The 14553-nt window shown below is 33.4% G+C and overlaps 1 protein-coding gene across 1 annotated transcript in view; it reads right to left on the reverse strand.

Annotated features, from left to right (window-relative positions):
* Positions 1 to 14553, reverse strand: part of LOC149081681 (cell adhesion molecule Dscam1-like) — a 226242-nt gene that overhangs the window by 14665 nt on the left and 197024 nt on the right. Inside the window, exons 23-26 of the mRNA XM_089237083.1 lie at positions 11610 to 11771; positions 10333 to 10440; positions 1051 to 1094; positions 287 to 362 (exon numbers count right to left, since the gene is read on the reverse strand). Of these exons, the coding sequence (XP_089093209.1) occupies positions 287 to 362; positions 1051 to 1094; positions 10333 to 10440; positions 11610 to 11771 (390 nt within the window). The remainder of the gene's footprint in view (positions 1 to 286; positions 363 to 1050; positions 1095 to 10332; positions 10441 to 11609; positions 11772 to 14553) is intronic.

A 14553-nucleotide genomic window follows, 5' to 3' on the forward strand; every position in this document is an offset into this window, starting at 1 on the left:
GGAATTTTCTGTATTCTCCTTGATGATGTATGGTGAACCTGAGTGTATGAAGGTATAAATATTATTTAAACCCATCAATTACAATGGGCGAATAATTCTATCAGATCTACTTGCGCACCAACTCTGGTCTGCATAATATAGGTCGAGAATCGCTGGTTTAATGTATGTGAGCATAATTCTAATCCTTTTTTTTTAATTTATTTTCATAATTTATCGAAAAATAACAAATTATTGTTATTTTTCTCCTGGCCGTCGTAGAATGGTAAAATAGAAACCATCAACTCACCTTGCTTATAAGACACGGATGTACTCATCGGCCTCGTTGGACAACGTTTTATTGTAGCAAATAGTCCATCAGAATCCTGCGAATGAACAGTTGGAGTATGTTTAATGTAGCTCGGAAATATAACTTTCAATATGCAATGATATAGAAACCCAATGAAGAACAATGAATATTCCATAGAAAAATCCGTGAAAAATATTCTAATAACTTCCAGAATTTTCAAGTATCTGTCCTTATAACTTCAACTTCAAATAAAACACAATAGACTACGTGTTATCAAATATAACAGCACACAATAAGAAAAAAATATATAGCAGTACTTTATTTAGTTTTCTTTCCTTATGGTTTTTGAGGGATATTATATCAAAGAAAAACTGAATTTAGGGTTTATTTTCCTAAGTGGGGGAAAAGAAGGAAGTTTATACTTGATTGTTTGAGAAAATCCTCTTACGGTAAATAACAAAATAATATTGAGAGAATTTACTTCACCCCCTCGTATAAATCATAATTTATTTTGTACTTTTTTTATCCAAGTGAAAGTTAAATATTTTTAAATACATTATAGCTATGATTGATTTCCTATTACACGTTAAAAAGTATAGTTTGGGAGTAATCATATATCTAAGAATGGTTATGAAAATTCTAGACTACATTATTTATTTTTATATTTGCAGTTTCTAGATTGAATCCTATGCACCACAAAAGAACAATACGAGCTGAATAAGTAATATAAATTTAGAGAAATAAATTGCAATTTTATGTCGTACCTCTCTCTTGTAACTGTAAGGTTCTGCGTAATCAGGGTTTTTGCCTGGAAACAGAAGAATTAAAAACAATGAACAAAATCGATGGGAAAAGATGTTTTATCATAAAATCACTTTAATCAAATAAGAAATAGTGGAAGTTTCGAGGCAAGATAGGTAAATTCAACACCATTACCACCAGCCCAGAACATGGAGCCCCGCTCTGTCTCCCAAGGGGAGGTGAATTCAAGAGAGATACTTTATTATATTCGAGATTGAGCCTGTCAGATAAAACACGAAAACGAATGTTCCTGAATAAATTTCAAATTATCGTAGAAACCGTTTATAAGAATAATTGATATTGTTATCATTCGGTTATTATTATCACTTTCACAAAGTGCGCAACGGACCAATATCGTAACATGGGGGAAAAATTCGTTTATATATTTGGGGGATTTTATTTATGGGGGCTTTGGATTGCAGAAGGTTCACAGAACAGATGACCTCACAGATGATTACCTGATACTGTGTACAGTTACTCGCCCCAAAGCCTGTTTCTGGAGATTTATGGAACGTACCGTACCGTACATTAAAAAAAAAGTATCATAATTATAAAACACAGTTCCATTCAAACTCCAGATAATGACGGAATAATATTTTTTTATAATGATTATGGACGCCGCTTAATGAAATCACACCTGGACTCTGGGTTTCCGGTAGGATAACCGATCGATAACTGTAACCGGGAAAATTTTCTAGTTTGCAAGTACGATTCTCATATATTTAATCGGACCTAACAACATTAAGTGACGTCTATACTGTGACAGTAATGAACGCAGGATTTTATTTTGAAGCAGAAATACCCTGTAGCATGAAAAATATCCTGTAAAGGGGCCATTCAAGTATTACGTAAGCAGATTTTCAGAAATTTTTGACCCCCCTTTGTCAGCAGAAGTCAGCAAAACACAGACCCCCTCCCCCCATGTCATCAAAATTTCGTCAGCAGCTTAGAATATTTCATATCTTCAAAAAGGGCTGGTTGAAAACGTAAGCAACCCTCAAACCCTCTCCCCCCTTGTCATCAAAAGTCAGCAAATCCGAAACCCCCCTACCTCGATGCTGACGTAATACTTGAATGACCCCAAATACAGAATATCTTTTTTTTCCATTTGTTAACAAAATCGACATTATTGAACATTTTACAGCAAGTTACGTGAAAAAAAACGAGTTGTCCCGTTTTCATACTTCCTGTTCCACGAAATGGGACGTATGGCCATCACATTCGAGTTACTAATTCATTCGCATTCGAGTTACTAATTCATTCGCATTCGAGTTACTAATTCATTCGCATTCGAGTTACTAATTCATTCGCATTCGAGTTACTAATTCATTCGCATTCGAGTTACTAATTCATTCGCATTCGAGTTACTAATTCATTCGCATTCGAGTTACTAATTCATTCGCATTCGAGTTACTAATTCATTCGCATTCGAGTTACTAATTCATTCGCATTCGAGTTACTAATTCATTCGCATTCGAGTTACTAATTCATTCGCATTCGAGTTACTAATTCATTCGCATTCGAGTTACTAATTCATTCGCATTCGAGTTACTAATTCATTCGCATTTAGTTATCAATTGGTTATTGTTATCAGAAATTCAGAGTAAAGATGTGATCGGCACTTAACGCATGGGCTCACTGCCCGGAAGGCCTCAAGTGCAGAGGAATTATCATGACAATGAGCTGCCGTTAAGATTTTCGAGCTTGAGTATGTAAATTGGCAAGCAAAATAATTTTGCTAGCAAATTCGGCTAAGCCGCCTCGGAAAATCCGATTCACCAGGGACCTGTGATACCCTTAAGACGGCCCTGGATGTAATCACGCTAAGTGGCGTGCACTGTACAAAAATTACCATCATACAGACTTATCGATACCTATATCGATTATCAGTATATAAAGTCGAATAATAAAAATGCAATTTTATCTACTCTTGCCTGATTTAAATTTACGTACATCTGACTAAAAATAGGTCTGGAGGATTCACTACTAAAAGAATCCTCTTCAGCATGTTCCACCAAACAATGTTCCAAAGCACCGATAAAGAATAAAAATATTATTCGTCAACTTCTTCTTGCCTAAACATTTATCATTATTGGGTTGTGGATATGTTGTGTGGACCAAAAAAAGTGCAGGAAGTGCAGCTGAAATATTGATTTCCATCATCTGGTGCAATCCCTGGGGCTTCCGGGGCGATGTGTGGAACTTGTGCTCATTATACCTCTCATTAGTGATCCTTCATAGACATCATTCTTTTTCAAAGACTTATTCTTCCTTATCTCCCTTCTATTTTCCTCCGCTAAAGATGGAAATGGCAAAAACTTACTGAGCCACGTAATGCTTTTTTTCTCCCTATCTCTTTCCTAAGTTCCTGTTTTATACCAGGTAGAGATCATTTGAATAATATTTCTCCAGTTCTTTTTTTTCCAGAGGACAAGGAATCAGACGCTTTTTATTATCTTGTGACGTGAGACAGACCCATGTTCAAAATTACAAAAGGTTTTATCTTTTTTTTTTCGAGGTTTTCAAATGAAATTCTTAAGAAACTGTGAAGCTGTTTTTGACAGTAAAAGAATGTAAATATCTTATGTGAATATGATGATTTTCAATTCTCACAACTGACAAGATAATTACAGCCGTCCCTCCGTATTAGTGGGGGTTACGTTCCAGGGCTGACCGCAAATGCGTTGAACATTGAAGGACCGGACACATCCCGCTTCCCATCTCAGGGAGAAATCGAAGCGTTCCCGAAAGATTGGTGCATCCGCAATTTTATTAAATGTGTTTATGTATATAAATTTGTATAACAGAATAACAAGTCCAATTACAGGAGTATAAATCAACGGAATAATTATGATAAATCATGATCTGAGAATCGAAATCTAAATTGATATTATAGCGTCCGTGGCACGTCTGGGCATGATAATCACAGTTCCGTTGGTGGCGGTCCGTCCTCGTTCATTGGATGTCACAAGTCATAGTCCTGAAGGCCGTACAACGACAAATTGATGTCATTTATGCGTCACATGGGGTCCTGGCCCAAGTGTCCAAGTTAGCCAAGGTGTGTTAGCTCATTCTAGGTGGACATTCCTGTTCCATAACTATCCTACATCTTAATTCTCCTGGACAATTAGGAGAATTTCATTCATTCCCGAAGCTACACCGGCTTGCTAGCTGGATTATGGGTGGCATTGATTCACCACGTTTACATGCTAAGTATTTATAGTTTCTCCAATAAAGTTCGCCATTCAACGACGTATCAATTTCGTGCATTTCCAGTTACGTGGCCGCAAGTTGTAGACTCTCCCTAGTATCAACTTCACTGGTCTGGAAGGCTGAAATTCATCCTGCTTCTTCCATAGTCCACCCTTCTTGTCGTGCAGCGAATATAGGTTACGGTCTAAAAACTGAATGCACGAGAAGTTCATCGTGATCGCAAATGCGAAAAATCCACGAATAACTCAAACCAGGACCGGAGACCGGAACTAGAGTGAGGCGGGGAAGGGGGGGGGGGCAACTGCTCCGGGTAGCAGTTTTAGGTGGAAACAAAAAATGACATTTAAAAATCATTGAATTTCGAAGTTGTGGGGACGGCAAAATCATGTTTTCTCCGGGTGGCACAAATCCTAGTTACGGCCATGCTCAAACCCTTAACTTTCGTTTGTAGGCTCTCATTTTTACAGTACCTGCTTTGTGTGGAAGAAGTAGAAGGAGGGGGGAGGGGTCCCAGTGATTCAAGGCGATGCTTTCTGGGAAGAACAATACAGTGTCTGTTAGTAATTTCTTCCAAATTCAAGTCAATATGTTAGAGTACACTAGCAAGGCTTAATTTACCAATTTTTCTATGTGTGAAAAACGTACCAGATGAGTCTATTTTTTCATGGAAACATCAAATAATCCATGCTATATAATAAGTATATATAATAACAAAGGATTCGTAAGTTTAAATCGGTAATGGATTAGCCAAACGAGAGATCTATTGGAAAAAGTTTCACCAAAATCAACTTTTTTCGAAAATGCGATAATTTTTCTTCCTTTACGTAGAATTTTTTTCAGGGAAAGGGCAGCATATATTGATATCAGCTTAAAAACGCCGTTATACGTTTGGTGCACGTTTGGTGAATTTGGCAGGATTCGAAAGTGACATTATCAATTTCTAACGCGTTATATCTCAAAGTATTGACTTTGGTGACATTTTTTTTCCAATAGATCTCGTTTGGCTAATACTTTACACATCTGGTGATAAGTATGCCAATATAGTTGGCGACACGCAATCCTAAGGTTAACATCATTCAGGTAAAACGTCAATCGTGAAATAAAATAGCTGAATTTGGTCTCTTACGAGATCCAATATTTCAGTTCATTTTGCGGCTAATCGAAACATGGGAAAATGTGGTTTTTTTTCGTTGGGTGTTTGACACGTAACGGACCATTAGAAAAGTGACACGTTACCCAATTTCAAATGTTATTAGTGCCTTAATATTCTTCCGATTCAAAAACGGAAACTTTTTCTACATAAATTTTCACAAGAAATCACGTGAATGTTGGTCCCTTTACAAGCACTAAACATGGTATTATATATAATATGCTTTATACTCAAACATAATATTTTTCATAATTTTCTTAATTTTCAATAGCCAACGTCTGAATATTTTAAGGTTCATCCAATATAAAATAAAGAATTGTTTCGATTTAGTTAATTCTTTATCCTACAGCACATATTTTTATCCAGAACTTCTTCGTTTCAACTAAACTTCTCTTCGTTTGTTGGAAATAGTCAATGGCGATAAGCACACCATCATGTATCAAATATCACATGCATTATTTCCGAGACTTCTTGTACTTCCATGAAAAACGCAGAAATTCTAGAATTTTTCCATAAAGCATTCTGTTAACTTTTCACTCTGAAGAAGAGATCTTTCGAAAGGAAGCTCTTATATGGAATAGTTCTCCTACTTCATATTTCATCCTTCAAATATAACCTATATACGGGCTACGAAAGAATCGACTTGAATATCTGGTTTGTTCAAAGAAACATTTTATTCATATTTCGGGACTGAAGAATATACACATACACATATGTATGTATATGTATAGCATCGTTCTTGGGAGGAAAGATGAAAATAAGGGAAGTATTTTTCTATTCTATTCTCGTGAATGAACGGAGCAGATGTTTATATCTTCAAATAATACTGAAGAAATACTGGGAAAAATATATACATGTCCCTTTCTTCCTTAAGTTTGAAAAATCGTACATTTCTACAAAATTTAGAAAAATTCTTTTTAGAAAAATACAAAAGCAGACTTGAAAGAAAAGCTAGATTTTTTTCAACGATGATTGAATGAAAAAAAACAAGAACGCGTGGAGATTATTTCCATAAACTATTTGTTTATTCTTTTCTCTTCAAGAAAATTCCAAAAGATCAAAAGTGTATTTTTTTTTCAGAAGAAACCAATATTAGAATTGATTTTGCACTAAACTCACTATCATAGATACGGAAATTACTATATATGAATATATATATTATATATATCAAGTTCTAGATAAAAAGGGCAAGAAACACTTCACAGATCCTATCGTATTATTATTGCATTAAAATGTGGAGAAGAAGAGAAGAGGAAACTTTTCCCTGGGACAAGAACTTAAATCATTCTGCGACTATATGTATTTCAAGAGAACGTATACGATGTAATTTTCAAAGAGATTTTCCAAAATGTGCTTCACCAGTACCTTTTCTCTCGAAACCATCCAAAGAAATACTTATGAAAACGACGTGCGATGTATCAATATGTAACAGATGTGGAGTTGCTTTTTCTGAAAGAATGAAACGATTTTAAATTCTCGCGTCACGTCGCAATACTTCTCTTTTAGACTGAGTTAGCGTTTTTACCATTTTTTCTTATATTATGCTGTAGATCATCTTGGATTTAATGCTTATTTACATTTTTAGTTTCAAAGAAATTCTTCTCTTCTATGAAAAACTTATGAGAAAATCTGGAGAAAAAATGTGATAACTCTCAGAAATAATATTATTCACATTTCGGAAGTTTTGTAAACATTTTTCCTTTGTATTTTTCGTGTATTTGCCATATTCGTTGGTGACTTATTATATTTTTGGGCAAAGTTGATATACTCTTCCATACATGTATACAGGGTGATTCAGAAAATATGGGAAAAACTTTCAGAGGTGATAGTGCACCCCAATACGAACAATTGTCATCAAAGAATGCAAGGTCTAACGTGAAACGCAAACGCGCTAGCGAGTTTCAAAATGGCCGCTCCGCAAAAGTTAAAACGGCATTCCTGTTGGAATTTATCGGGAGCAAAAGAACACCATGCATGCAAATGTAACCTGGGGAACAAGAAGAAACCGTATGAAAATCTGCGTCACAGTAAATAGAAGGCGCGGAAACCAGCCCTGTGAAGTTATTCCAGCGTGCAACCGTTTTAACAGTTGTAACGTACGGAATAACGGCACACTTTAGTAATACTGAAAAAGCAGACATGCGTTTCATTTACGGAGCAGCAAACGGAACACCACAGAGGCAGCAAGAATGTACGGTGAGCGTTTTCCTTAAAGACGGGTACCCAATCCGAAACATTTGCATCGGCAGCTGTGCGAAATTGGATACTTTCTTGCTTCCCGGTCTGATGCACTGTGATTTGCATACGGTCTCTTCTTCTTCCCAGGTTATATTTGCATGCATGGTGTTCTTTTTCTCCCGATAAATTTCAAGAGGAATGTCGTTTTAACGTTTGCGGAGCGGCCGTTTCGAAACGCGCTAGCACGTTTGCGTTTCATGTTAGACCCTGCATTATTTGAATTGTTTGTATTCGTGTGTACTATTATACTTTTATTAAAGTTTTTCCCTATTTTTCTGAATCACTCTGTATACAGTAAATGTGATATCGTTCTTGAGGAAATAGAGAAAAATTTGCGAGGAGTTATTTTTTACTATTCTATTTTCCTGAATGAACTGAACACACAGATGTTTATACATTCAAATAATACTAAAGAAATACTGGGACAAATATATACATGTCCCTCTCTTCTTCAAGTTTGAAAAATCGTACATTTCTAGAAAATTTAGAAAAAGTTTTTTAGAAAAATGCAAAAGCAAACTTGAAAAAAAGCTAGATTTTTCTTGAAGATGATTGAATAAAAAAAGAATGAATATTTATCTATTCTCTTTCCATCAACAAAAATCACAAAAAAATAAAAAAATTGATTTTCTTTTTCAAGAGAAACTAATATTAGAATTGATTTTGCACTAAACTCACTATCATAGGTACGAAAGTATTTTTTTTAATACGAAGCTCTAGATCAAAGGAAAGAAACACTCTTCACAGATCTTATTGTATTATTTTCACATTCACAAATATGAAGAAGAATGTTAAAATTTTCTTGGATCATTCTATCCCTATATGTATTTCAAGAGAATGTATGAGATGTAATTTTCCTGGAGATTTTCCAAAATATGTTTTCCCCATATCCATTCTCTCTGTCTAAAGAAATAGTTATGAAAACGACATGCGATACATCAATATGTAACAGATGTGACGTTGCATTTTCCGAAAGAACGAAATGAGTTTAAATTCTCGAGTCACTCCGCAGTACCTCTCTTTATTGTTCTATTTTGAACTGAGTTAGCGTTTCTGCAATTTCTTCCAATAATATGATGCAGATCATTTTGGACTTAATAATTATTTTCCTTTGTAGTTTCCAAGAAATTCTTATTTTCAGTGAAATGCTAATAATGAGAAAACTCTGGTTGAGTTCTGATACCTCTCAGACTCGTTAACATATCGAATAAAGCGAAATATTTTCTGGAAGTCAGGATGAGATAGGATTTGATGATGAATAGAGTTTGATAATCTAACTTCAATATTGGTCTGGTTAATGAACGGCTTGTTTTTAGAATGGAATTTTTATGAATATCGATTGATTTTTTAATGATGCTATGCAATAAACTACATTGGCTATAATACATTGGCCCAGCTACAATATTGCCCGGCGCTCACGGTAAAACATTTTTTTTTGTCATTTCCAGATGAATCAATCAATTCTATTTCGAACGCCCGGACCCTTGCGAATATGAAGAGTGGAGCGTCCGATTTCTGCAGATTCCTATAAATGAAGTTTTTCCTATGTAATTATATATGTCTGGTCCATTCTTTGCGGAAGTGATACGAGTACTGAATGATAACATTATTCGTGATTCTGGTTGCGGCGTCTACTGCTACCTATTTTATACAATATACACCATTATTTCTTGATACTCTGTGCTCTTCGATTCCTAAGTAAAACCTCACCGACAGCTGTGGCACATATTTCTATGGCATCCGATCATTTTGAATGCTTCGGCTACTTTTTTTGGTATAGCAATACGGGCAATCTCAGCAATATTTATTTTCTGCACAAATGCCGATGCATCTGGCAATAGAACACAAAGCAAGCTTTTGTACAATACTCGTTTTCTTTTTTTTTCGTTTTTTTAATAACATTACGTTGCTTTTCTATGAAATCTCTGGAACAGCTACCTTCCGCCTCCCACTAATCCATATCCCCTCATCAAACTTCAAATTTTTAACTGACCATTACGGAATAGTAATTACCTCGTGAATAAATAATAAAAATTTATAGAATATGTAACGACACTATGATGAGCGAACTCACTTATATTTGTATTAAACTCGTGATTGACATTCGAAATTTTCTTCTCTGATTTTCATAATACTTTTTCAAGAAACATTCGGTAAACTATGTGTCCAAATGGTACTTTGCATTTTTTTAAATAAATAAATTTTATATTATCTTTGACTCATGATCATGAGATTCGAAGAAACTGACACTCCTTCTGTTAATCAAAAGCAGTCATCATGAAAAGATGAACATTCATCATCAAAAGATACAAATCCATCATGGAAAGATACAAATCCATTATGGATAGATACAAATCCATCATGGAAAGATAAAAATTCATCCTTTAAATGAAAACCCATGAAGAAAAGATTAAAATCCATCACGAAAAATGAACAATATTTCTACCATTATGCACATCCTAGGCTGGATGGAGAAAGCCATATTTCCAATCGACTTTCTCCAATGAAAATTCGCTACCCAATTTCTTGATAAGCTATGATATATATTTGATTCATAGTTTGATCGAAAAATTTATTATGTATTTGGTTATTTACTATATTAATTTAGAGAAGTTACAGAAATATGGAAATAAAAAGAACCAACCTGGTACAGAGTAATGCGATATCTTGTTATTCTCTTTATCATTTTTTGACGACTTTGATATGTCGTTCATCACCAGCACGTCACTGTAAGACTTCTGACTATTACAGTCTGCAATTCGGGAGTGAGACAAAATAGGAAGTATATACAATTTATGAATCTCAAATTAAATTAACATCTCAAATAATAAATATCTTCACAACATCCAGTCTTCTGTATATCTTGTATATAAAATTTGATGATTTACAAAATTCGCATTAGAAAGAACATTCATATTTATAATTCGTTGTTCGATATTTCGAACACCGAATCCAGTTCACGTGTGAACATTCAACTTGATAAAATATTTGAGATACTTCAGAGTTGTCTTAAAATTAACAATGATGCAAATAAAAAGATCACAACAGACAAATGCCTGGCGAAGTGGCTGAAATTTAAACCAAAAACCTAACATACACTAAAATAAAACTAATAAAAATTAATGATTATGATAAAATAAAATGAATTGCCCATAAAGGATTATGGCTGTCTTAGTTAGCTTATAGATAGTTTCTAGGTTCATCACACATTATAAATATCGTATTTCTCTTTTAAACATGTCAATTGAGGTATAATTCACGACTCCCGGAGATAAGCTATACCATTTTTATTCACAACCATATTTACAGAAATATTCCCTCCGACACCACAACCTGTATTTGTCCCTTACTAAACAATACTGGTCTGGTGTCTATCCTTGTCAAATAACTCGATAGATGTGTTAGTAACTCACGCTCCATCCTTTCCATTCCGTTGAAGACTTTGATAAAAACTAGAATCCCTCCCGACACCTGCGTTTTTTCAATGTAAGCAAATTTACAAACTCAAGTCTCTAGAGTATCAATTTATATTTATATAAATCACGTTCATATAAACACCAATTCTATTTTTTATAATTCGACTCTTACGAGCTAATATAATACACAAAGAAATGTGAAATCCAAATATATCGATCAATTCATCAATAAATATCAATTCAATGTCAATTTTTTTTTAATTTTTATGCGTTTAAAATATACTAAAAGCTATTAAAACATAAATAAACATCACACGAAACGAAATAAAACGAACTGTATCACTATATACATTTCAATATTGCATTATTTTTGATTTAAAAAAAAACATTTTATTTCATTCATTTTCATTCATTCATTTTATTTTTATTTTGTTTTATTTAAAAAGGCATCTTTTATTTTGCATAAATTAGATGTTTCTGCTGTGTTTTCCCATCACATATTTACCTCTTTCTCTTCTCCGGTCATATGAATGTTTCCTCAAACATATAGTCAATGAGAAAACTACAATAACTAGAACCAAGGAAGACACGACAACTGGCACTACTAGGGTGATGTTCAAGTAGAATGGCTGTTCAGTCTCTTGTTTTCCGAAAGCTGGGAATGAACCTGTGGAAGAGGGGGGGGGGAGAAAAAACAATGGGTAAAAAATACATATAGAAAAAAAAGGCATATATATATTCAAATTAAAAAACCTTCATCGAATATAAACAATACATTTTTAAATGAAGATTTCCCATGATTTTTTTTTTTTTAACAGAGCAAATTTGTCTGAATTTTACTTATTATTGACGTGGATGTAGAAAATAACTCAATGACTTTATGCGAAAATCAATCTTTCCATTTATTATTTATTTATTATTCTAAAAAGTAATGATATTTAAACAAAATTTCTCTGATGCAAACCCCTTTGATGCTTCGCATCAGTTTATGAGAATCATTGGAAATCAAATCATTCTTTTAGAAAATTCTCTAACATTCATAAGTTATATCAGATACATAAAATTTATTCATATTATTTTCATTTCAAGAGAAAATTTAACGCTATATAATTTGATAAAATTTTATTAGATCGTCCTTCAGAATTTCCAAAATGATATTCATTTTTGGCCATCAATAAAAAAATATAATTAAATCGGAAATCTTCCAATAATGAAATATATTTCAGCTATTTTTACATTTAAAAAGAAATCAAATGAAAAATTTTGCAATTTAATTAGTGAGTTTAGATACTTTAATATTCTGATGAATAGTTTTATCTCCATATCTCTCTCTTTTGAAGTCACATTTAAAAATAAATAAAAAATAATATATTCCATATGTACTCGTGAGTTATGGAATAGTACAGTATAAAACATTTTTGCTATTCAATAATTCTATCTAAAGATAATATGTGAGAATCTCCAATATGTTTTTAGTTCTTAATACTAATAAATGTAGAATAATTTTCATTTTATTACTAAATATTTGTTCAGACTCAATCACTCAAGAAAGCTCTTTAATATAAAATATTTTTCATGGTTTTTTCTCTAATTTGAATAGGGAAATTTCTTGAGTATAAAAAATAGTAATTTCTTCAAATAAACAAACATTTTTTTTTATTTCTTAGATAAACAATTACTAAATTAGAAAAAAAGAAGCTTTTTATACATTCCATAACATGAAGAATGAAAAAGAAAAGTTAATTGCTTTTGAAATTTCTCGTAATACCCTAAAATTTCTGGATTTACTTTTCTTATATAACAGAAAGAAAATAGTAGCATTCATATAATTTATACTTGAATTTCTACTCAAGTTATTAATAATTCAAAAGTTTGAAGTATGATTCAGCGTTTTAAAGACATTAAAACGAATATGTAATCTGCAAAAAATTTTTTTTTAAATTTTTTGCATTTACATACATAAACAGACTACGGGAAGTAATTTCCAAAAATAGTGAAATCGAGACTGTTATGTTTCTCAATAATATGGAAATTTGATACTTTGCTTTTTGAATAAATTTATTTGTCTTTAATTTTGTTTTAAATATATTCTTAATAAGCGTTATTAATAAACACAATTGATTATATTAAGATAAAATCAAAACTGGAAATACGGTGATTTCCTTTAGGAACCGTTTGGAATTAAAAATGAGAAATAAAGTGTTTTTTCGAATATTAATTGAATTAATTAAAAATCTAATTTTTAGCAACCTCTCTCCTTTTATGTGTCTACATTTTTTTCCGATTTATCGAGGATCTATCAAAAATTTCATTTTTCATGGGGCAGTCGTTTTGATACCCTTCCCCTTTCTGTTTTCGTTTGCTCCCCATCTCTGCCCATGCGCCAAGGTGAAATTATTTTTTCTATCTATTTATCTGGATTCGAGACTATATTATGCATGTATATTTTTGTGTCTAAACCTTATGCATCTGTTTGTCTCGTGTGTGTATCTCCAACAATTTAATCACTAATATTTGTACTTTCCATCCACTGGTGTACTGATAGGCACGATTGTGCGAATCATTAAAGGTTCAGTTCAGTAAGCGTTATTAATAAACGCAATTGATTATGTTAAGATAGAATCAAAACTGTGGAAATACGATGATTTCTTTTAGGAACCGTTTGCAATTAAAAATAAGAAGTAAATTGTTTTTTCGAATATTAATTGTCGGAAGCGTTTCGCACCTGCGGGTGCCTGTCTTGAGTTGGATGTGGGAAAATTTTGATTTCTAAATCGATTACGGGGGTGCTCATAGTCGTTCTACAAATGTCCGTGGGTGCTCGAGCACCCACAGCACGCCCGCTCCGACACCACTGATTATTATTAAAGATATGTAATATATGAAAGTGTTGAAAAATACTAAAATGATACGGTGGAAGTTTTTGGTGACGTTTTGAAATTATGGAAAGGTGTATAGTTCTGATTTTTTCTTTCCATATACTGAAAGAGAGGGTGAAATGTTTGATTGTTCTGCCCATTCTTAGGGGCCGTTCAAGTATTACGTAAGGAAATTTTTAGCCATTTTTGACCACCTCCCCCGCCCCCTGTCAGCAAAAGTCAGCAAAACGCTCACCCCCTCCCCCCCCCCTCTTGTCAGCAAAATTTCGTCATCATCTCTGCCCCCCTGAATCCTAACTCACATTTTCATAAAGGGTGGTCGATGACGTAAGCATTATCCAAAACCCCCCTCCCCCCTTGTCATCAAAAGTCAGCTAATCGGAAACCCCCTACCCCGCCCCATCGATGATGACATAATAGTTGAATGACCCCTTAGGGAGAAGCATCTCGGACTAATGCTTACGAGGAGAATATTAAAATGGTATGAGTTACATTCTGTTTAATTTTGAATCCAGAATAGAAAACACGTTTCACAGAGATTTTATTTTACGTAGTATGCACTTTTCGTAT

This window comes from Pholcus phalangioides, unplaced genomic scaffold (assembly GCF_987345545.1).
Source record: "Pholcus phalangioides strain wild (caught in Gottingen) unplaced genomic scaffold, Ppha-v1.0 ptg000009l_1, whole genome shotgun sequence".
Lineage (NCBI taxonomy): Eukaryota > Metazoa > Arthropoda > Arachnida > Araneae > Pholcidae > Pholcus > Pholcus phalangioides.